Source organism: Mauremys reevesii, linkage group 3, assembly GCF_016161935.1.
Source record: "Mauremys reevesii isolate NIE-2019 linkage group 3, ASM1616193v1, whole genome shotgun sequence".
NCBI lineage: Eukaryota > Metazoa > Chordata > Testudines > Geoemydidae > Mauremys > Mauremys reevesii.
The window spans coordinates 7894512-7919108 of NC_052625.1; the positions used below are offsets into that span (position 1 = coordinate 7894512).

Consider the following 24597-nt stretch of genomic DNA (forward strand, 5'->3'; position numbering starts at 1 on the left):
TTTTTTTAAAAATGGGCTTGTCGTTGTTTCTTTATAGCATATAAAGGACTGACAGGATTTTTTTTTCTTGTTGCCTTTTTTTTTTTTCTGCTTCTACAAGGGATGTAAAGTCCTGGTGAGCCCTAGTTTTGCTGGAAGACACGTTGGGAGGCTCAATGTACAGCTACACAGCAGCAGCTGTAATTCTCATTTCAGGTAAATGTACACAAGTGTACTCTGCTAGTGCCTAATAACAGTGTGGCCGTGGCAGCGTGGCTCAGTCTAGTTACCTGAGTACAATCCCAACCGAGTCCCTGTTGCACCAGCCAGCTATTGTGTAGTCCCAGGGACATGCACTAATAAGTCAAGATGGTGACACTTTCAAGAAAAGTGTTTGGGGATGAGTAGGTATTAACAAAAAACCCAAAAGTCCGCATTTCCAATCCTAGGTGCCTAAAATCAGGCTCTTAAATCCATAGCGAGGCTCCTAAATAGGGTAGCCTGATTTTCAAAGGTGCAAGCGGATTTGTGTGTGCACAGCGTTTTTGATAAAGAGGACATTGCTATTTAGGCACCTGAATAGGGCTGTAGACTTTTAGCCAGCTTTTTTAAAGGTCTTTAAGTGTTTAATGATGCAGATAGGAGCCTACGGGGATTTTCAAAAGCTATTAGCACCTTTAGGCACCTGAAGACCTTTTTTTAAAAAAAATCTGTAATTTCTCTTGGTAATTTCCCCATCTGTACAAGGGGGATAGTGATAAGACGTTGCATGTTTTTCCAGAAATTAGGGGCTTGATGCAGGAATCACAGGACAAAAGTCTACGGTCACTGTTGTGTAGGAGGTTTGATTAGATGATCACACTAGTCCCTTCTGGTTTTAAAAATCTATAAACCCTTGCACCTTTGTAAAACACTGATCTCTACAGCTGAAAGGCACTATATACATGCTAGGGATTATTTCTATCAGGGCTTTTCTTCTGGGTGCTTCAACATCACCTTAGATTAGTTTAGAGAAGCACCATAGCCAAGGAACGTCAGGACTATGCCTCTTCCTCCTTCCACATCAGATTGTGCCACCCCTATCCCCCCTCACTTCATTTTAAAATCATCATTGGGACCTCCCGATCAGCTGCCTGAAAATTATTATACGTTATAATAAGAGAAACTTCACCCTGATCACAGATCTTTGGAAATGGAGAATAGAGATCTCAGAAACAGGGCACGTGGTGTCCTGTTGTAACAAAACAAAGCATTTGGTGCCACAGATGTCCCTGGTGTAATTTCTTTGGAATTACAACAGAGATGAAGTCAGCCCTGTGAGGAACTTATAACCAAGTAAGCAGCTGGATTCCACTTAGATGTGTTGCTATAAGATGTTTTACTGCAAAATATGTTGACAAAACTACCTGGGGCTAATTACGTGGCTGCAGTTTTAAGGGGTAATCAAATGCTGGGTTTTTATAAGAGATGAGGTGTGTGCCGTATTGCTCAACGTGAGGCTTTTTACATTTCTGATACAGACACACAGACAATACAATGGTGGTGATTAGGAAGACCCCACTTGCTAGGGACAAGACCACAAAGATGGATTTATAGCTGGGCTTTGTTGTAAACTGGGTGCATGGATTGCCCAAAATCTTCTCACTTGTCGTCTGGCTTGATCCTGCTTTGTTAGAAGCAATTACGCACACCCAATAGGTGGTGTCTGGTGAAAGTTTGTATAGTGTATGCTGCCTCGCTGTGGGATAGATCTCATCAACCAGGATCTGGCTCTTCTCGCTGCCTTTGGCATGGTATGCAAGCTGATAAGTATGAACGACTGAACTGGGGGCACACCAGTGGATCTGTGCTGATGTGTCTGTCGTTTCAGACACTTCTCTGAGCCTCGGTGGATCTGGAACAGTGTCTTCTCCAGACACTCCAGGACACAGACATGGGGACAACCTCTGAAGTTCAGAGCATGGCTTCTGGAGGTGGTGGCAGGGGTCGTAGTCACAAGAGACTATTATCGGTTGAGTTATGCTTTCCTTTGGTTGATGATCATCGTAATAGTCATCTTCATAATCCATGTTTATTACAGCATGGGTAGGATTTGGAATAAGGTTTGCCGTTGTGGGGTTTTGCGGCCGTTCATCTGTCTGAGATGGACTTACTGTGCCAGGAAAAAGAAGAGAGTTTGTCCCTATTGGTCTTGTCGCTTCAGTGGAAGGGTTATTAGTAGACTGGTAGAATGTTTTCTCTTGGGGAAACAGAGCGGTGGTCGTTGTAACATTTCTCTTCAATGGATCTGTTTTGATTGTACTCGCAGTGCTTTGCTGAGTTAAGGAGTCGCTATAAAGCTTTCTCAGAATTGTTGAAGAGGTGGCTGCTGTTCCTTCAGTAGTGGGATCAGTAGAAGATTTGGAAAAAGCGTCTGCACTTGTGGGATCGTTCTTCATCTGAGCTGTTTGCGTCATACTTACCATGTTTCGTGACACCAAGGAGTCATTGTAAAGTTCTTCAGCAAATAGAGTAGAGTCCATCATTGCTGCCACAGTAGTGGAATCAATAATTGGAAGGTTGGAAAAGTCTTCTGTGAGAGGGGGAGTGTTTGATGTGGGGAATGTGGTATTTCTCTTGGCCTGGCATTCATCATAGAGTTGTAACAGCGAAAGAGACGATGAGGATGAAGTCTTCTCTCCGTCTTCTGAGGCTGTGTTGCAAATGGTGTCGGATGCCCTGCAGGATGAAGCAAACAAATTACAATCGACATAACGGTTATAAGATGGCGTCATCAGCATCTATGAAACGCATCAGATAGTGAGCTGCTAATGCCAATCAGAAACCTGTTCTATCACATGAAATCTGGGGCCAAAGCCCAGCAGAGTCTTGACTACAGTTCTGCACTTTCAGGCTGATTTTCCTCACCGTATTACCAACTTGGCTGCCTACGTTTTGCAAGGTGCAGCAAATATCCCCTAACTGGGAAGGCCACGGTCTGATTCAACAAGGTGCAGTGGAAGTTGAAGGCACAACACACAAAGCATTAAGCGCCAAGGCCATGTTGAGTAATGCTTCCCCAAATCTGACAGCAGGGGGCAGCGTAGAGTGAGGTGTAGTTACTTCCACAGTATTCTTAGTCCCAGCTGGCTCAGGAATCAGAGCTCACAATTTGACTGCAGATCTCCAGGGCACAATGTCATTCAGGCCACTGAGCTAGCTTACGTTTTATCTGTACTCTCAGTAAAGTACTAATAGGGGGAGGCAGAGAATAAATTATCTGTAGATGCCATCATTTTACAGTTCTGCTTGTGTTAACAGCATAGTGCTGCTTTCAGATATAATTAGCCCATACTTAGTTCTTGAAGGAAACTTTATTTTTAGATGTCTGTCCTTTGAGGAACAGATGGTGATTCTGACTAATATTGATGGGGTTTGTATTTCAACAGGAAAACTACACCATCCATGCATAACTTCTAGCAAAAATTGAAGTAAACAGGCTAAGGATAATCTTTATGCTCACTCCTACGTTCCTGTTGTGTGAGTAATATGCAGCTGACAGGTCATTTACCTTTGCAGTACAACTCTCTCCGGATCAGAAAGCAGCCAGGAAAGTCCACAGTTGCACTCTAAAGGATTTCCATACAGGTTGATGCTGATGCTCCCTGATGAGTTGATATTCCAAGGATTAAAGGAACTCAGGTTACAGCTAGGAGATGAAAATTTTGAGAATCTTTAGCAAGTATCGGCTAAGGCCCCAGGGCTGGATTGTGCTTTAATAGCCTAGTCTGTGTAAGGGGTGGCATGCAGCCTTCTCTGCTCCCAGGGGAGGCAGTAATTTGTTCCTGGCTCATAGCAGATTACTAATCCCCCCCCTCAGGAAAACCAAGCTCATTCTCACACATTACTCCATTTGCTCATGTATCTCCCTCACGCATCATCACATTCGCCCCAATTTAGATTCATTCTCTGCAGCAAACTTATGTTAAAGGCATAACCAGAATGCAGTAGGAATGGCAGCCGGAAAGGAAAGGACCCTGTACCCAGCAACTCTGCTTTGGTAAAGTTTTGTCTTATCCCTGAACCCTTGTATTTATCTTGGATTTCACTTCATCCTACATCTATTCTCCTTCCCTATGGTGCTCCCAATTCACTCTCCAGCCTCCTTTCAACCCCTTCATGCCATGTTTGGAATAGCTTCAGTTTCTGCATGCCAAGCATCCACCTTACGTTGACTCATTTCTAGAGCTCTGCAAATCTGCAGATGTCCACTTTATATCCACGGACCATATTTGCGGATCAGATGTGGATGGCTATATTGGTACAGTGCTACCAGCTGTGTAATGATATTTGATGTTTTTCTTCAAGCTCCACTTCCTGGAGTCCAGGGAACAATTTGAGAATCTCAGCATTCATAAAAAAAAAATAATAAGTTTTGAGCCCTCATAGTTTCAGAGAAAAGCTTGAAAATGTGACCCGAGTGCACATGACAGGGTCAGAAACCAGAAGGCAAAGAAAAAGCACCCCACATTTATTGTTTTAAAAATCTCAGGATTTTAAGCATTATTCCTGAGTTTTGAACACTTGGGGATAGCAACATTGCTGTTATCTCTGCAACTTCTTGTGCCTGAATTGTCTTGTGCTTTTTCCTTCTGAGTTAGACCTAAGCTCTGTGAATAGGGAGGCCTTCTTTGCCCATCTTCTGTACAAGCACTGGGTGAATTCTGTACCAAAATCCAGCAGTGTAGCTGAGAGCAGAATCTGATCTTTTGTTTGTTCACTACCACTTAGACTTGTGTTCTGTTCTCTGTTCACGCATCCAGTGCACTGTTTTTTCATTTTCTGCTGCATTCATATTCCTGGCTGGTGGCTTAAAGGATTTTCCACAATATCCTCTAAATCCTTTCCTAATCAGTCCTGACTGCTCTATTTGCAATATACTTGCTATTCTGGTACATTGCCTTCACTGTTCACGTTATACCTTTAACTACTTCATAACTGTGTAACCCACAGTATATGATGCAAAATACATCCTTAGTGCTGCACCCTTCCCTGTAAAGAATCACAAAGTTGCTTTCTCCTAACCATGGAACAAGAAACTCCAAGAAGCAATAACTACTGTCTCTCTCTGCTGCACTGCAGTTTCTATCTAGAACTCCTCCTGCCTGGCTTCCTGATGGAAGTTTATTTAAACAGTACAGACACCTGTACACCTGTGATGAAGTGGGGGGGTGTGTGGTTTCTTGGGTTTTCTGTGTTTTCCAGTGGGTTGCATGCAGAGGGAGTGGGACTCAGTGTCCCCGGGTGTTACTGGTTTAATGAGGTGAGGGGAGAGGGAGTTTGTTACAGAGGACCGGAGAGGGAACTTGGGACCCCAGCCGATGGCCTGGAGGATGGAGACCACAGCGACTGATGACCTGGTGCCCTGGATACGCAGCTCAGGAGTCACAGCAGGTTCTGGCCAGTGGGAGAACAATGGGCTGCAAAGAGAGGACCCGGGTGACTTGACCAGCTGGTTCCAGCCAGAGGGGGCCAGAGGAGGGCTGAGAGGAGAGGAGACCCAGGCCATCCTGTTTACCTGGAGAGAAGACAATGGACAGAGGCGGGGCTTGGGGCCAGGGACATTGGAGGCCCAGCTGGGAAGCAGGGGGGCTCTGGGCTGGAGAGGGGGAGCAGGCAGAGCCCCCCTGGGTGCAGGGGGACTGGGATGTGCTGGGCTGAGGGAGGCCAGGCTTGAGGCCCTGAGGCTTTCCTGTGCTGTGTTCAACTCAATAAACCCTCCTGTTTTATGCTGGCTGAGAGTCACTCTGGTCTAGAGAACAGGGATCCATCAACCCCTTCGGTGGTGAGGAGGCCCGGGGGGTCCAGAGCGTGTGGACTCCCTGAGGGGGCTCATGGCGAGAAACAGGTGTGCTAAGGCTCAGAGAGGTGCGGCTCCAGGAGGTGGAGGGGACCTGACCCCGGGAGAGAGTGGACCCCTGAGAAGGGCTGTCTCACTGAAAAGGGTACCCCCCACGGACCGCACGGGGCCATGAGTGGGCACGATCTGTGAGTCCGTGACAACACCTAGGGTGACCAGACAGCAAGTGTGAAAAATCGGGATGGGGGTAGGGGGTAATAGGAGCCTCTATAAGAAAAACCCCCCAAAATCGGGACTGTCCCTATAAAATCATGACATCTGGTCACCCTAACACCATCCATAAATAGAGCACTGCTGCTATTCCGATGGAATATTGATACTTTAAGAGATTGGTATGAGGTTCTATTGCAACATGGGTTACAATGGACACGAGCAGTGAGGTACAGACTAGCATAATCTAGTGGATTGTGGGAGTAGACACCAGATCTTCACACAACTGCTTCTGCTAGTGACCCGGTGTTGACTTTGGCAAGCTCCAGCATTACCACCTCTCATGAATTTTATCACGAGTCTCGCAGTATTTGGCATTTCTTACCTCAAACCCCAGCACCAGGAGTTTCTCACTCCTGTGGTTGCAGAAAAAACATGTGAAAACATGACCCGAATTGAATCCTAAAAGCTCAAAAACCAGAAGGCAAAGCAAAAGACACCCTCCCCCACACACTTATTGTTTTTTAAAGCAATCTCATGATTGTTAAGCCAATCTGATTTTGCAGGGCCCAGCTCATGATTTTTGAAGGCGTGTGGTTGGCAAGGCAGAAGTCATTTGAAATCAATGGGACTTGACTGCAGAATTTGCCCCAATATGCTTCAGTCTCCCCAGCTAATGACACTAATGATACTTCCCTGTAGCACAGGGATGATGAGAGGGTCAGTTAGTTACATCTGCAAGGTGCACTGAAGATGTAATTTATGATGAAAATACTTTCCCTTTCTGCCTCTCCCTAAAACATCCCATGTCCCACTGCAGTTTTCCTAGCTATTTGCTATTGCTCGAATGGCTGGCATGAGAATTTTGGATACTGATCTAGAGGATACACAAAGTGGCTCCAAGCTGCCCCTTGGGGGGTCTCTGCACTTAGCTTTATGCAGTGCCACACGTTACTATTACATTCCACAGCTTCCTCTCTTCTTTAAGCCAGCTCCCCCTCCCCACTTGCCTTTCGCACCTATCTGCCCTGACTCCAGTGTTTTAACAATTAACCATTATTTTAATTAAATCTTCTTAGGAAAGCTAAGGGTGTAAGATGGTGTTTCCCTTCTCTGCCATCTGTTGCAGAGAGAAGCTGCCAGAGCTCCAACATGACAGCAGTTAGTCAACCCTCTTTATTCCGGTCCGCTGACTCGAATCTCCTATCCAAACTGCGTTTGCTTATATCATCCAAACTTTTCATTTCCATTCCTGTCTTGACAATCCCCTTTCCCAGGTTCGTTAATCCTCCTGTTTTAGTCTTTGTAGTCAGTGAATTTTGTAGGCGGGTATTTATTATTATAATTTATTATTTGTATGACTGTAATGCATAAGAGTCCCAGTTGTAGACTAGGCCCCCATTGTGCTAGGCACTGTACACATACAGACCAAAAAGACGGTCCCTGCCACAAAGAGCTTGCAATCTAAGGGTATGTCTACACTACCTGCTGGATCGGTGGGCAGTGATCGATCCAGCGGGGGGGTCGATTGATCGCATCTAGTCTAGACGCGATCAATCGACCCCCAAGCGCTCTCCTGTCGACGCCTGTACTCCACTGTTGCAAAAGGCACAGGTGGCAGAGTTGACAGGGGAGCGGCAGCAGTTGACTCACTGCGGTGAAGACACCACGGTAAGTCGATCAAAGTACATCGACTTACATTATTCACGTAGCTGAAGTTGCGTAACTTAGATTGATTTCTGCCCCCTTCCCCCCCCCCCCAGTGTAGACCAGGCCTAAGTAGATATTTCAAGTTCCTGGTTTGAACATGTCTCACTTATTGTTCCCATCTCTCTTCCTAGGGTCTACCCAGTAGAATTACTTAGGCCTGGTCTACACTAACAAGGTAAGTTGATCGAAGTTACGCTTGTTAAATTATGTAAGTTCCGTAACTTAAATCGACCTTAGATCAACTTACAGCCGTGTCTACACTGCGCTATGTCGACAGGAGGCACTCTCCTGCCGACTTACGTTCCGCTTCTTGGGTAGGTGGAGTTCTGAAGTTGACGGGAGTGCGTTCTCCCATTGACTTATTGCGTCTTCACCAGACCCGCTAAATCGATGGCCACGGAATTGATCACAGCAGCGCCAATTTAGCCCACAATGCAGACAAGCTCATTTTCACAAACTTTGAAATCATTAAGTCAATGGAGCTGCGCCAATTTACACTAGCAGGGGATTTCGCTCCATACATTTCCAGTCCATCAACCTTATAACGTCTGATGAGCGCACTTAGGCCTGGTTGAGGCTAAAAACTCCAAAGGCGAGGGAATGGGGGGCATTGGGTTTTCCCACCACCCAGGCGTAATTAAGATGCAGGGTCATTAATACTTTGGACCAGATTCTCAGTTCCATTCTTGCATCTCCACTGAAGTCAGTGCAGGTGAGAGGGAATTCTGGCCTTTTGAGTTCAGTGAAACAGACTGTTCTAAGTCACCAGTCTGCCCAGGAAAGGAAGCTGTACAGAAAGAGCTGCACACTGACAGGTGCCAACAACTGCACCAGGCTCAGGAGCCTCATTAAGGCAGCTTCAGGCAGTTTCTGCATCATGATGTGAGTTTGGCCCATGGGGCCAGAGTCTCTGCTACTTCCAGTATCCCCTGGCACAGCAAGGCTGGAAGCTTGTGAAGAAGTCAGTCCTGTCTCTGATTCTGGGGACAGTTCCAGGACAGCACTGGTGAAGTTTAGAGCAACTTCATGGCTGCTGTAGTCTGCACAGCTGACTATGGCCCTCTCTGCCAGCCAGAGATCTCCAGAGTGCAGTGTACTCCAGCCACACCTCTCTAACAGGTGCCCGGCGTGTCCTCTATACTAAAGGCTGCAGGGCGAGTAGCGGAGGAGCCAGCTATGCAGCTTCCTGCTGTAGGGGAACTGTCCCCAACAATGGAGAGATCTGCCATCTTTCTGGCATCTTTGCACCAGCTGGAGCAGGGAAGAGACTCTGGAACACAGCCAGGGAAATCCTAGTTCTGCTGTGCCAACAGGGCCTTGTGAGAATTCCATGTGAATTGAAATGGCATCTCCCCCATGCACTAAAGACCTTCCTATTCGGATGACTCCAGCGGCATTATGGGGGCAGTGAGGGGACCCAGCTGTCACTAGACACTTTCAGCAGATAGCAGCATTTTATTTAACACATGGGTGAGCAAAGAAAACACCTACTTCTGGAAGGTGAGAAAGGTCAGGTGAGGAGCATCCTCAAATAGCTCCGTCCTCACCCCGCTCAGCGCACGGGAGTCCTGGCAATTCAGTTCTCTCAGCCTGGGCAGTGACTTGAATAGATCTGTGTCGAAGCTCCTCAGCTGGGCCATCCTTGCAAGGTGGAGCGACCTAAGGCTGACCAAGTCCTGGGCCCACTCCTGCTGAACTGAAGCAGAGGAGACCCGGGTGACTGGTATGTGAGTGGAGCACTGTGCTGGATTTAGGACTGGCCAGTAAGTAGACTGCAATGGATTGAGTTTTACTGACAAACTGACGCACCTGCTGGTTATAGAAAATGCGAAATAACACGAAATAAAACGAAAAACTCACTCTGACGTGGTGGCTCGGAGGGGGAGGCTGGGCCTGGCTCCCTGCTCCGGGTATTGCAACCTGGCACACACGGTCACATTGCTGCTCAGGGGTGGCCTGGCTGGGCCAAAACTGTCATGATGGGGGGCAGCTGGGCCAAAACTGAATAGTGCTGTGACCCGGGTACCAGGTCACGATGCCCAGAGTGAAGAGCTGGGCCCGGCCCTGGGGCACAGAACCTGTTGCTGCGTGGTGAGTACTGGCTGGGCTCCAACCCCCAATGTCCTCGCAGCTCCTGAGGGCAGGACCGCCCCCCCCAAGCATGGATAAAATGGATACATCAAATTAACGTGAAATTCCCAAAAAGTAAAATGAAAAATTATATATAAAAGAATTTCCCAGGGTTTTAGTTATTTCCCCAGCGGTTTAGCAGCACACGTGTAAGGCAGAGCGCCCTCATGCAGGGCAGAGTGCTGGATTGATTAGTGACTGGGCTGGACCCTCTGCTAGGGAATCCCTGGATTTGACTGTATGAGAACAGCAGGTTTATAGTCTCCCGTTACACGTCCAAAGCTACTTTCCTTTGTCTCGCTCAAAGGATTTGAGCAATTATCCATTCACTGAACCTCACCATGTCAGAATTATTTTACCCATTTGATTGGATGAAATGTTACAGGAGCCCGAGAGGGAGAGTGAGAGAGAGAGGGGACAGACTGTTGTAGAGAGGAGGGATGGTCTTGTGGCTAAGGGGCTAGACTGAGGAGATTGGGGTGCAGTCTGGGCTTTGCCACAGACTCTGAGTCACTGCCTCTCTGTGACTCAACTCCCCTATTTATACAATAGGGATGATCATCCTCCCATGGTCCTATCTTGTCTATTTAGACTGTAAGCTCTTTGGGGCGGGACTTGCCTCTTGCTCTGTGGATTGATAATGCCTAACAGGAGGCCCTGGTCTTGGTGGAGGCCTCTCTGTGCTGTGCCAAAAATAAGAGGAGAAAGCGAAGGGATTAGGCAGGGTTTAGCTGCGGGGATTGGGGGAAAAAGGAAAGGCAGATGTTAGACAGGCCACTGAAGAACAAGAGAAGGGCTTTGGGAAGACTCTGGATAGGAAAAGAGGAGGAAAGGGAGACGTTAAAGATAGCCCAAGGCTGAGAGCTGGATACTCGGAGAGGATAGTGGATGGGGATAGAGGGATTAAGAGGACAGATGAGAAGTTCTGTTGTGGGCAGGTGTAGTTGCTAGGCTTGTGCTAATAGCTATTTCTCCACCTTCCCCTCTGAAGTGTTGTCTACACAAGAGAATTCCCACCACTGCTTATTGTAACCGACGGGTGGGTGTGTTTTAGAGCTTCCTCTGCTGTGCCTGATCAGTGGAGGATATGAGTCTGTTACAGCCCCAGCTAGTGACCTTTACCTCAAGCTGTCGCAGCTCCTGCCCACAGCTCCAGAGGTCCCCAGTTCTTCTGCTGGTGGCTGTGACACTAACAGTGGTTTCACTTCATCAGGTTTGATCAGGCCCCATGAGTACCACAAAAATCGTCAAACTTACTTGTCTCGAGAAAGGTCCCACTCAGGTCAAGCACGTCAATGGTGCTCCTAGCTCTGTTTCCGGTGTCTCCCGGCAACACTTTCATGGCAAAGGCTGACGCGCTAATCCCTCCGCCATTCTCCTGCCCTAGCAGAGTGGCAGACAAGTTCAGGAACTGTAGCTGTGGATAACAGGAGAAAGCCAGAGGCTGGAGTTCAGTGATGGGGTTTCCGGCCAGCGACAGCCACTTCAGGTTTGGCAGGTGGGCCGTCTGGCATGATGGCAGAGAGGACAGTTTATTAGCGCTTAGGTCCAGGAACTGGAGGCTACTGAGGGCTCTGGTTCCCCACGCAACTTCTTGGATGTGGTTGTGCCTCAAGGAGAGGGTGCGCAGCTTTGGGAAGTCCGCTATCTCCACGCCACGCAGCGAAGGCAACTGGTTGGTGCTGAGGTCTAAGGCCTCCAGTCCCCCAGGCAGGCAGGCAGGGAAGACCTGCAGGCTGTTGTTCAGTTGCAAGTGGGTCCATGTCTTGTTCCTCAGATCCTCGCAGGACATGCTGGTAAGATTAACGTCGTTTTCCCAGGGCTCTTGCTGGGTCAACTGGAAAAAAGCTGTGAAATCCCCCAAGGCAGCTGGAGCTGCTCTGTCTGTCAGGCCGGCCGCTGCCTCCCACGCCAGCAGAGAAAGAGCGAGCAGGAGGGAAAACATTCTTTTGCTTTTCAGGGTGGGGGAAACAAAACAGCAATATAGAGAAGTAAATTAAAGCTCTTTGGGGCTGCCACAAGCTATGTGAAAACAAAACACCGCTAAATGTTTTGCTGGTGCCTGCAGATGGTGGAGGTAATCATTAGAGTCTCTGCTGTAATTAAACTGCCATAAAGATGAGGCATTTGGGAAGGAAGTCTCATCTGAGCATATTTAAAGGTACATAAAACCTTTCATCCCAAAGGCAACCAACATGTGTCCCAAACTGTATCTATTATTATTTATTAGTTGTATTATCTTTCTAGCACCTAGGAGCCCCACTCACTGACCAGGAACCCATCGTGCTAGGTGCTGTACAAACACACATTCAGCATTATCATCTCTGCCTAGCTGTATACTCAGAACTGAAGGTCTGAGAGGAGAGCAGCAGCCAACTTAGGGCTGGCCTACACACGAAAGTTAGGTTGACCCATCTACGTACTTAAGCCAACCCAAGTTCCTAGTGTTGACAGGTTTTGGTCAATGGAAGAATCTTCCGTCGATCTAGCTACCGCCTCTTGGAGAGGTGGATTTGATGCAGCGATGGGAGAACCCCTTGCATTGCTGTAGTAAGTGTCTACACTACAGCCATAGCGCTTTCTAGTGCAGACACACCCTGAGGCTGTAAACTCTTTGGGTCAGGAACCCTCTTTTGGTTGTGTGTTTGTACGGCACCTAACACAGTGGGTTACCAGGCCATGACCGGGATGCCTAGGTGCTACCACAATACAAATAAATAAGTAGTAAAAACAATACATACACAGCAAGTGCATGAGGGGATAATTTTCGTCAAAGAGAATGGGCAAATGTCTCCTCTTATGTGAGTTCAATAGGCTCTTTAATCGCCATACAGAGCAGACAGGAGCTTGCCTCTAAAGGTCCAAAAGTCAATTGCCTAGGTAATCACATTTTCCACCTTGCCATGGGCTTGTTCTCTCCTGATGTGGTGCACTGGCAGTGGGGAGCCAGGGCTTGGAAGGTCAGGCGTGCCCAGGGCAAGGTGGCTCCTACAAAGTGGCCTGCAGAATGCAAGTGTCGGAATCTTATGGGTTCTAAGAGAATGATCTTGGAGATTTTCAAAATCCCCAGGGGATTTAGGAGCACAAGGCCCATTGACTTTCCTTTCACTGGGGCTTGTGGGGAAAAGCAGCTGGGTTCCATTGAAAGTCAGGCTCCTTTGGCAAGGTCTACACTAGGAGCGCTTTGATGTATAACAATACTGGTATACTGTACTGGCAGAGTGCTAGTGTTACTCCTGGGGGAATGCTGTGCCAAAAAAATTAAAATCCCCCAAAATTATCTGTGGACAATATTTAAAATTCTGCATATTTTATTTGTCAAAATAACAATATAATCACTCCAGTTTCAATTATTTTGGTAATTTATTTCAAAAGACATAAAAGATGAGGCATTATGTACTTTCTAGTATATAAAAGGTTGTTACAAGGCGGAGAGAAAAATTGTTCTCCTTAGCCTGTGAGGATAGGACAAGAAGCAATGGACTTAAATTGCAGCAAGGGCAGTTAGGAAGTGTTTCCTAATGTCCAACCTATCTGTCAGGGTAGTTAAGCACTGGAATAAATTGCCTAGGGAGGTTGTGGAATCTTTGTCATTGGAGATTTTTAAAAGCAAGTTAGACTTGTCAGAGATGGTCTAGATAATACTTAGTCCTGCCATGAGTGCAGGACACTGGACTAGATGACCTCTTAAGTTCCTTCCAGTCATATGATTCTGTGAAAATACCTGTCAACAGGTATGTCTGTAACCCTACAGACAACAAAAAAGTTTCAGGAACTGTTTTTTGACAAATAGATTCCTTACTAGGCAAATTAATATAGAATGCTGGGTAATCAGACAGTGCAAATGCTTAGAGAAATAATTGCTGAACCTGGAGAACAGGTTTTCCATGTGGCCCTGAACCTGGTGTGGCAGCTGGCTGCTACAGTGAGCTCTGTTCTGAGTGCCACAGCAGTCCCCAGCATTGCTATGTTGGCAGAGGCACTTCTGAAACTTTCCCCTTGATCTGCTTCTCGCTCTTTGACAGTTACACCAATGGCCCTTTCCCAAGTGGTGGCAGGGGCCTTGCAGCAGGTGACTTTCCTGGTCGTAGAGGATTCAGTGTCACGGACTCAGGGGATTTTCCAGTGTCACTGATGTATTACAGTGTATGCAGGGGTCCTCGTTGCCTTGCACCAAAATGGCCAAAACTCAAGGGGGGCTATTTCCTCCTGCAGAAAGAGGCCTGTCAGCAAGAAGCTGCTCCCTTGGTCACTCACTGCTTTAGCGCACTCTGCTCCCATTCCCTACCTGAGCTCTGGAGCTTTTTACCTGGAAAAACCCCAGCCTCTGAACTGCTCGTTCTGGACCCTGTGACCTAGGTAAGGGGGTTTGAGTATTGGTTCTTCTTTGGTGCAGCCTGCTGCTCACCAGTCCCCATCCAGACAAAGGAGAGCGCATATAAATCCCCTAACAGCCATAGCTGTGAGGGGTCCCTTAGGCCAGGCCAGGGACACGGAGAATTTCCCGCTGAGGACTTGCAGGTGGATGATCCGTCATATGCATCACGCTGCCATGTGCGCAGCACCAGTGGGTTCGATCCACTGCCCCTCCCCGGAGCACTCTGCATCAGAACTGTATGCAGCTCCCCCCCCCCCCGCCTTTCTCCTTGTGTGTGCCTACAGAGCCTGGCCCTCCCCAGCGAGGAGCACCATCTGTTCAGCCAGGAGCTGAGGAGCCTGCACCTCAGAAGTTCTCAGCTCCTTGCAGGATCTGGCCTGTCATTAGCATCTCCAGTTACATTTGCCTTCCCCATCCCTCTCCTCGGTAGTGCTTGCTGTAGGTCAGAGCTGGCCTGGGTGCGTGTATGCTGCAGCCTTCACCCCTCAGCCCCCACAACAGCAGCTGTCAGGCTGCTCCATGAAGTGCAGATGCCCTCCCTAAATTCCATCTGCTGCCTCCCCAGAGCCCCGTGCTGGCTGTGTACGACCCAGCCTGTTCCGCTGCCCCTGCGCGCAGGCTTTGCCTGGAACAAGTGGGAAGAACTGAACAAAGCGACAGCTGCGCATGCACACACAGCTAGCTATCTCTGGTACCTATCCCCCCGCCATTGCCACAGTATCTGAGCAGCTCAGCCTTGACTGTATTTATCCTCCCAACCCCCTGGTGAGCTAGGGCAGTGCTGTTATCCCCACTGTACAGGTGGGGAACTGAGGCAGAGAGAGACTAGCTGGTTTTTTGAAGGTGCCTAAAAATGCAGACAGGTACCTAGCGGGATTTTCTAAAGGGTGTAAGTGGGTTAGGTGCCTAACTCCCATTGGATTTTTTTTAAAATCAGAGGGAGTTAGGCAACTCTGAGAATGCCACTAGGCACCCAAGTACCTTTAAAAGTCTCACCCTAAGTGACTAGCCCAAGGTCACACAGGCAGGGTGTGGCGGAGTAGGGACTTGAACCCAGGAGGCTTGGGGTTCAGGCTAGTGCCCTAACCATTAGACCATCGTGCCTACTCTGCTGGCATCTTGAAGCTGAACCCTCAGCCAAAAAATCTCATTGGCAGGGTGATTCAAGCCCATTACTATATGGCACACAGAGCTCAGTTGTGTTCCCCTTATTGCTCTGCTAGGAACGGTCACCGTTCACTGCTGCTGCAGCTCCTGCATTGGGCCAGGCATTTTCCAGTCCCGCTTGCCTTCTGTCTGTGACAGGGGAAAGGGGGTCATGTCCCCTTTATGCTCCCCCTATCCGAGGCCTTGCAAGAGCCTGCTCTGCCCTCAGCCCAAGAGAGAGCAGCCTCAGGGTCCCCTGCCTCCAGTCCAGTCCTGGGGCAGCAGAAATGCCACATGCCCTTGTGGAGTCCAGACCCAGGGGGACAGGTGGAAAATGGGCCGGTTAGAAACCCAGACATGTCAGCGCCCACAGCCAATCCCACCCACTCAGTCTCAACAGCATGCACGTACCTGTCCAGGCTGCCTGCTGGGGTCCACGCTGCTCTGATTGCCTGGCGCTTGCTTTATACACGGGAGTGACTCAGCTGCATCTGTTCTCCTCTTCCCGCAGCTAGGGGAGAGATCTGGCCTAGCCTCCCTCCCCCACATGCCAGCTTCCCCACCCTCCCCAGGATGGTGGGGAGGAGACAGGCCCACTCTCCTCCCCTCTCAGCTCCCTCACACCCTTACCAGCAAGGTGGTGGGAAGATTTCCTAACAACCCCTCCCCAGGCAGGACCAATCCCTCCCCCACAGTCTGAGGGGGGAAGGGGGAAGAGGGAGGGAAAACAATTTCTGTACCTCACTCCTCTTTGTCCACCCACGCTGGGGTGGGGGGTGTTATTAGGTCTCTTCACTAAAGGGTCAAGGTGAAGAAGGGCTGATGCTGACGCTTGTCTGCTGACACCAGCCCTGAGATTTCTCAAGCAGCAGATAAAGTCGCCCCCGCCCGCTTATATTTCTCCGCAGGCGCCTGGAGACTCAAAGTGCAAACTCTGGAAACAGCCACACCAGGCAAGTGGTTTTTAAGAGCAGCCTCCCCTGGAAGGAGGCCCCGACTGAATGTCGAAACCAAAGTTCTCACCTCAAGTGCCATCCCCGGAGGTCTGAGGAATGGGGTGTTTCCTCACCACTGTCCAGAGAAGGGCGTAACCTGCATCTAGCAGACTGGACGCTTCGGAGGCATTGCTCATTCATTATAAAGCGGCCATGGGCTCTAGTCCCAGCTCTGCCCTTTTTACTGCTGGGGCAAGTCGCTTCCCCTGGGTTTCCTCCCTCACCTTATGTCTGTCTCACCTACCTCACTTGTGAGCTACGGGACTGTGTTTGTACAGTGCCTGGCACACGGGGGCCCTGATCTCAGGCAGGGCCTCTGGGCACTACTGTAATGCAAATAATCATGAGGAGGAGGGAGATGAAGATCTTATAGGAAAGCAAAGCACGCAGACAGCAGGGACAGGAGTCACTAGGGACTGCACCAAAGTGAAAGCGTAAACAAAAGCCCAGGACCCCAGGTGCTACTGCAAGCCAAATAATCATCACAATGTGGTTTGTGTTCTCTGGGGAGCCTTTGCTCTCCCAGGAGAGTAACACATCTGTGCATGGCAGACGTGCACAGCAACGACAAGACTTTAATCCATGCGCTGCTTTTCCTACAGACCTTGACAAGTCTTGTGTGCACATACAATCTTGGGCCATGTCATTCACTATCCGAGTGGTGGTGGGGGGGGAAGGGACTTGAAAAATAGCAGAACATTCAGAAAAACAAAATACGGTCTCTTAAGGGGACTATTGGAAGCCATTGTGGTTCCCAGGCAACGTACAGATTGTTCCCTTGTAGACTATGGAGTCAGCTGGCTCAGTTCTAAGACAAGGCAAAGGGTTTGCCGACCTCGTGCCTGATCCTGCTGCCTCACCCACCCAAGCAGCTCCACCGAGGTCTGGTCTACACTACAACCCCATATCAGTGTAACTATGTCGCTCAGGGGTGTGAAAAATCCACACCCCCAAGCAACGTCGTTATACCGACCTAACGCCCCGGGTAGATAGTGCTATGTTGATGGGAGAGCAGTGACATAGCTACTGCCTCTCGGGGAGGTGGATTAACGATGCTAATGGGAAAGCTCCCGTCGGCATAGAGCATCTTCGTGTAGACTTGCCCTCAGTTCTGAGGGACTGCTCACCTGTGTAGCCTGGGCTCCTGCCAACTGCACGGTAGGATATCGTCTGTCTGTGGCTTCAGCTGTTTTGTACCTGCCCTTGTTAGTTGATTTAATTACCACTTAAAGTGGGATTAGCCAAAGCACTCCTTATGGGAGTTAGACCAGTGCTTAGAGTTTATGAAACTCCATCCTCAAATGCTACTTTTCTTTGGACTTCCCTCATCTCCAGATATCCTAGAGAGAGGGAGATGCACACTCTTTGCCTTGAGCCAGGAGGTACTGCTGGAGCATTTGCTACTGGTGGATTGGTATTTATGGGCAATGTATCTTCATGAGAAAATGGACTAATCACGTCACACTCTTAAAAGGCTGCCCCACTAAACTCTGAGCCAAACTCTGCCCTCACTCAGTCAGCCCCACTGATTTCACCCCAGGAGTTAAACCAGGCAGCCTTTGGAGAGTTGGGAAAACAGCACGGTAACTAACAGGGCCATTCAGTTCAACCGGGGCGGAAAACACCACTAATCTTGCCCTGAAAAGTGCTGAGCACTCGCAACTCCTGCCAATGTCAGTGGGTGTTGCCAGGTGCTCAGCACCTTACCTGGGCCCAATTCGGAAAGACACTGAGCATGTTCTGTAAGGTGCTGAATCAGACTCTGCCTTTGTTCTTCCTCAGTATCCTCCCCAGCCGTTGTCTGCATTTTGGATGGTCAGCTCTCCAGGGAACAGACTGTGCCTTGCCACAGGTTAGTACAGTGCCTAGCGCAATGGAGACCTGATCTGACCAGTAATAAATAGCTATAGTCATACTGATGATGGCCCTATGGGTAGATTGTGTTGCCATCACCCTATTTTGAATCACACACACATTGCAATCGGCTGTAAACTAGGGTGACCAGATGTCCCAATTTTATAAGGACAGTCCCGATTTTTGGGTCTTTTTCTTATATAGGCTCCTATTATCTCCCACCCCCTGTCCTGATTTTTCACACTTGCTGTCTGGTCACCCTACTGTAAACAGGCTGTAAGCTCTGCTGTGTGTCAGTTTCATCCACCTACTTTCACACACCACCAGTCTCTGCTGTTTCTTTAACTTATTTATTTTCTCCTATCTCCAAGTCTAGCAAGGCTTCTAGCGACAAGGCAAAGGAAATAGCCAGGATCTCAGTTTGGACATGTGTTTTGATCAGGCCATTTTGCACAGACTGTGTATGTGGTGGGGTTTTGAAATCTAAAACAGAACCCACCTCTGCCTCTCCCTTGATCTGAGTCAAAGCCTCTGATGGTCTGAGCTGGAATGTTAAGGATGAGGCCTGCATTCCTTAATGACACAGTGAGATAAGCCGAAGCTAGCAGGGAGCAATAGAAAGAGGAGATGGTACCAGGTTGTAAAGGCTCCGGAGATGAGTGTTTTCCCCACTAGGAAGGCAAAGAATTTTCAAAATGAGTCTAACAATGGAAGTATGCAAAAAAACCAGAGAATTTCATCAAAAGCCAATAAAAGAAGAAACATTTTCGGATAGGCTAATCAAACCCCAGAGTGAGCACAAGTTAATTCTTCTCCTACAAGGAATATAAAGGCAAGAACATGGTTATTTAGCCTGTGGTCTAAACAAGCCAGGAGTGTTTATGGTCTAAACAAGCCTATGGTCTGTGCACTGCATGCTATTTGCTGTACACATGTATTATAGGCCAGGGCTCCATTTGCAAATCAGTGATAAATCTCTTTCCTGGAATTCCTTGGGAGTTGGAGCAGGCCCCAGCTATGCAAGACATGTGTAATGTTTTACCCTGATCTGATTTTGCTTTGTGACATACAGAATAGGGTGGCAACAATGGACTATTATTTAGAGCCAGTGTATTAATTTCATAATGAATTTTGTTTTCATCTAGACAATACATCTGTCTCCATTCTGTCTCTGAATGCAAAATCTTATTTCCCTGGAGTTTCTCTTTAAATTCAGGGTAGAGACTTTGTAGGCACTTTTGGTGCTATGTAAATAACTCATCTAGCTAGAAGGGTTTGATCCTGCAGCCATTACTCACTTGAGTAAACCAGCTGGTATCTGCAAGCAAAGGCTGACTTCAGCGGGGGGTTCTGCATGAGAAAGGCAAGCAGGCTGTGGCACACAGTAACTGAAATGCCAAGTCACACACAGGGCTGGTTCGTGGGGTCTAGCAAAGCAGCAGGTGGCAATGCACAAGGTGGCTTTGAGCTGCAGTTGGCCCAATCCTGGGGCTGCTGATGAGGTGTGAGTTAAAGCAGGCCAAACTCATGCTAGCGGCCAATAGCTGTTACAACAGCTTAGAATACTTAGTCATGATCAGGGCACTGGAATGGGGGGCCAAGGGGCCATGCCCCCCAGTTTTTACTGGCCATAAGGACCAGTGACAGGGGGAGGGGTGGAGAGGAGCGAGCAGGGAGGCAGGGAAGAGGCAGAATGGGAGCAGGGCCTCCGAGGAAGGGGCAGTGAGAGGGTTGAGGATCAGGGAGAAGTAGTAGTTTGAGGATGGGGCTTCTGGGGAATGGGCGTCAGGAGGGCAGGGGCTCGGGGAGAAGGGGCAGGGCCTTGGGGACAGCACCACAGTTCAGGTAACTGTGGGCCCCCCGCCACTTTTAGGGCACTTCTGCCACTCCTAGTCATGCTCCCTCGTGCTGCTTATGTGACAGATGCTCTATTTGACCCACGCACCTGGGACTGAACCAGGGCTAAGAGCATTAGCTCGAGCTGTAGCAGCTAAAGAGCCAAAACACTCCAGCAGGGGCCAGTCACAGCAGGGACCTTTAGCACACACACACTTGCAGGAAGTAGAACTGAGGGGATTTTCACCTGGCTTTAGGGCAGATTTTTTCTGGCAAAGCGAATCTGTCCCTAGTGCACCTGAGAATCTCATACCCCGGGGAAAGCTCTGAGTGAGACACTGGAAACTCGTGAAGAACTTCTCCTGCCGTTTAATTTGCTTTTGATGCAAGGTGTCCCACAAGACAACATTGCAAGAGGGGAACAGAGAAGCAAGGAACCTTTTTGATGAAGACATGAAAGCACAAGCGTCACAGCTGTACATGCCAGCAGGGCAGCAATACGCTATTTCATGTTACGCGAGAATGCCAGGGGTCAGACTGAGAATTCACAAGCAACTGATCTGATTTAACCATGTATCAGGGCAGCAATGCCCCTTAGAAAGATCACCTGCTCTTCCATTTTCTAATTATGAAGTGAAAATGCTGGGCCTTGTCAATACTTGGGCAGGACTTTGCGAGCACCAAGGAAAGCAGAGAGGGCTGCATGTAGGATATCTGGTGACCTTCCTGCTTTGCAGCATAACTGCACCAATGCAAGTCCCTACTGTAGATGCACTAAGTTACTTGTGCCAGTGCCGTCTGCCACAGTTTTAAACCAAGGTAAGACCCTAGTAAGATCCCAGAATAGACAAGCCCTGAATCAGTCATGAACCAATGTCCCAGCATGGTGCTAGAGGGTGATGTACTGTTGGAAGTGCCAGCATTTGCACAATGGGGGTGGGAGGGGGGGGAGAAGGGAGTTCTGGAATACCTGTGGTCACTATAGTCCAGGGGTCGGCAACCTTTCAGAAGTGCTGTGCCGAGTCTTCATTTATTCACTCTAATTTAAGGTTTTGCGTGCCAGTAATACATTTTAACGTTTTTAGAAGCTCTCTTTCTATAAGTCTATAATATACAACTAAACTATTGTTGTATGTAAAGTAAATGTTTTTAAAGTGTTTAAGAAGCTTCATTTATAATTAAATTAAAATGCAGAGGCCCCTTGACCAGTGGGCAGGACCCTGGCAGCGTGAGTGCCTCTGAAAATCAGCTTGCGTGCCTCCTTCAGCACGCATGCTATGGGTTGCCTACGCATGCTATAGTATGTGGTGCCTTTGTAACACTAGGGGCAGCACATTGCTTGTCAAATCAGCTGGGTGCATGCAGAGAAAAATATTGGCAATCTTGTGTGTCCCCTGATAAACGGATCACAGAGGCGGTGGACAATATTCCATATCGGGGGATGAGACACAAGCTGGCAAAGACCCAGGAAGTAGAAAATCTTTAGCATGACCCTTCTAACTCACTTGGGAGTGACGTCAATGGGCCATACGGGGTACCATTCCAGCACACCTTGGGCGGGAGGATGGTTCGCACACTGCTAGACTTTTGAGAGTTCACGACTATAAAGGAAAAACAGGGGAGAGATGTCCTACAGGCTCCTGGATGAGTATACAGGGCCATCCTCCCTGTACTAGCAGGACACCACTGTTTGAAGGGTAGCAAAGTATTATCATGAGCGCGAAACAATGAAAGTTAAAGATACCCGTGTGTTCGATACACAATCCCAGTGACAGCCTTCCTTGAATACAAAAGTGTGTATTTATTTAAGGGCTGGAACAGCAAAAATGTTACAAGCCAGGCTAGAGTGGGAAACATTTCAAAATCTTACTGCACAAACATTCATATATTCACAGCATACTATGTGGTTCCCTCCTGCTGCCTGCAGCTCTAACACGCTGTGGGGTGTAGGCAGAACTCCCCACGGAATGAAGCAAAGGTATCGTTCTTCAAAATCAACAGCCTGACAGCCTGCACCTCAGATCGCAAGATCAGTTCATGCTGTCTCCCTCTGATCTCAACACAGTGTCGCCTAGTGGGTAGAGCGCTGGACAAGGACCGAAGCACCCACGGTTCTATTCCTGACTCTGCTACGGTCCTGCTGGGCAACCTTGGGCAAGTCACTTCACTTCCCCCTGGCCTCAGTTTCCCCATCTGTAAAATGGGGATAATGACACTGCCCTCCTTTGTAAAGTGCTTTGAGATCAACTGATGAAAAGAACTACCTACTTCTGTTAGCAGCTCTCGTGCAGGCATTAAGTAGCATAGAAGGCCTTGTATGGTCCCTCTGCACCATGAGTGAATTTCACTAACAGAACACCATTGGGTCTGACTCTTCCCATAGAGAGCTAAAGAAAGGGGAGCAGCACTGCTAAAAGAGGAGGGAACACTCCTCTTCCTCTCCCTGGCTTGGGTTTGTAGTGCTCCTCTACAGCTCCCCCTCCTGTTTCAATCCACTTGACCCCTCATGCGCGTACACCGGTATGCATCAGGAATAACTCCACTGCAGCCAGCTGAGAGAGACTGGAGTAAAACCAGACCCAGTGAGAGAAGAATCAGGCCCAACGACAGCCCAAACAAACACCATCTAGCAGTGATTCTGTAGCGACAAATTCAACATCTCAGGATGCATGAAATCTTGGGGGTGTGGAAGTACTATGTACATGATAGGTAGCATTTTGTTCCAGTAATATAGATTTCAAATGTATATTTATGTAGCCCTAGCTCTATTAATCCTGAGATAATCTAGAAAATGGGAGATGAATGGCAGTTGCCCCAGTGTAACAGAGAACAGGATGTGTATCTCAGTAGCCTCAAATTCCTTGTTCAGGATGCTAAAATAGATCTAAGTTAAACAGGACAGAATAGGAAATGTGCGTCAACAATCAAGATAAAGGGAACCTTTGGTGAAATCTTCACATAGCATAAAAAACAACCAAAGAAGTCTTATTTCCCTAATATTGATCAAGAGTCACCTTATTCCATCCCTCTGCCACAGGATAAGTACACTGGTCTGTGCTATTTCATCAGTCAACAGAAGTAACAGTGTAAGAGAGAGAACCTTATATATTGTCTGGTCCTTTTTGCCAGCAAGCAAACATGTTGCTTCACCTCATTCCCGTCCTCCAGTTAATTTATGGAACAGATCTTCATCCAGTGTTTCATTTTGGTCTTTGGAACGAGTTGACAGGAAGATGTAACCTCCAATGTATTCATGGACAATCTTGCAATCTGCACTCAGGCACGTGAAAGCAATGGACACATTCTGATCAAACTCAATTGCAACCTAAAGAGAAAATGAACAGCAAAAAATCTTTAATGAAAATAAACAAGATCACCTCTGTACCAGTGATCACATGAATCTTTAGAATAGACTGAGCCCAATAAATACTGGCTGGACTATAAATACATAAATAAATAAATAGCTGGCATTGTTAATAACAGCGGTGTGGGAAAAGGATTTCTGAATCTGCAGTAAGCCTTTTTCCCCACCTGTTCAGTTAGGGCCCTGTTGTGGTCAAATCTCCAGTGTTTTTACAGCCCAAACAATAAGCCATTTCACAGATCACTCTAAGGTAACTGGGGAAGTTCCCAGCTTCTAAATGTCTCAGTGGGAATGTTGCAAACAGCAGGAACGACCCTACTTTGAGTCTGTATACAAACAAGTTAAAGAACATTATTATTTAATTATTGTTCATGTCGTCATGGGCTGAATCTAAGTGTGATTTGGGGGCTAGAACTCTCGTCGTACGAAGCCACAAATTCCAGCTGAACTGGCTTTTGGGCAATTCTGCCTCCTTGTGATCCTGGCCTAGCAGCTCCTCACCACACCCTGGCACACAAGGGGCATTCTTGGGGGGTAGCTGGAGCATCTCACACTTCCGTTATCCCTGGCTTCTGGAAAGGCCCTTGGGGCTAGGGGGAGCCAGGTGCAAGCTAGAGCAGGGGCTTTCAACCTCTCTCTCTCTCTCTCTGAGGCTCCCCCAACATGCCAAAAAACTCTATGGCCCACCTGTGCCACAACAACTGGTTTTTCTGCATGTAAGTTGCTCAGGCATTGGCTTCAGCCCTGGGTGGCAGGCCTCGGGGCCCCAGGCTTGAGCCCCATGCGGTGGGGCTTCAGCTTACTGCCCTGGACCAGCCCTGCTTAGCAGACCCCCTGAAACTTCCTCGCAGTCAGGGGCCCCAGAGAGAACCACTGAGATTATGTCTCACTAACTTATATCAGGGGTCAGGCTACTCTCTGGCCCCCGAATCTAGGATTCACAAAAGGCTTAAAGCCACCTTTGCCCTCCAATTACCAAATCCTACACTGAGCAAAGCTTGGCTGGACCAAGGAAGCGGAGAATCTCTGTGAAAATGACATTGTGGTGCTCCATATTTACCCCTCTCTCAGTGACTTATGCATTGAAGTAGCAGAGCCTGAAGATTATTTCCATTTTAGCCCTGCAAACTCAGCCCGGGATCTGAGAGTCAAGCTG

The 24597-nt window shown here is 48.2% G+C and overlaps 2 protein-coding genes across 5 annotated transcripts in view; both read right to left on the reverse strand.

Moving 5' to 3' along the window:
- Positions 1 to 57: 57 nt before the first annotated feature.
- LRRN4 (leucine rich repeat neuronal 4) lies at positions 58 to 16006 on the reverse strand. Its single transcript, XM_039532325.1, has 5 exons — positions 15804 to 16006; positions 11126 to 11820; positions 9230 to 9434; positions 3530 to 3667; positions 58 to 2697 (listed from the first exon to the last, which is right to left on the reverse strand). Exons 2-5 carry the CDS (start codon positions 11811 to 11813, stop codon positions 1392 to 1394), a joined length of 2337 nt encoding a protein of 778 aa, XP_039388259.1. The 5' UTR covers positions 11814 to 11820; positions 15804 to 16006; the 3' UTR covers positions 58 to 1391.
- A 5852-nt stretch (positions 16007 to 21858) lies between these two features.
- The window catches only part of FERMT1 (FERM domain containing kindlin 1), a 36166-nt gene continuing 33427 nt past the window's right edge, over positions 21859 to 24597 (reverse strand). For all 4 annotated transcript variants that reach the window (XM_039532330.1, XM_039532329.1, XM_039532327.1 and 1 more), the window contains exon 15: positions 21859 to 23402. In XM_039532330.1, coding sequence (XP_039388264.1) covers positions 23229 to 23402 — 174 coding nt within the window. In that variant the 3' untranslated portion in view covers positions 21859 to 23228. The remainder of the gene's footprint in view (positions 23403 to 24597) is intronic.

What these genes read in the sequence shown, in the direction of transcription:
- LRRN4 (XM_039532325.1), bottom strand. Translation starts at nt 11,813, where the DNA reads ATGTTTTCCCTCCTGCTCGCTCTTTCTCTGCTGGCGTGGGAGGCAGCG. An exon ending in TGGGACCTTTCTCGAGACAA is followed by an intron (nt 9,435 to 11,125) that starts GTAAGTTTGACG and finishes CCTCTGCTTCAG; the next exon opens with TTCAGCAGGAGTGGGCCCAG. An exon ending in GAGAGAGTTGTACTGCAAAG is followed by an intron (nt 2,698 to 3,529) that starts GTAAATGACCTG and finishes TTCATCCTGCAG; the next exon opens with GGCATCCGACACCATTTGCA.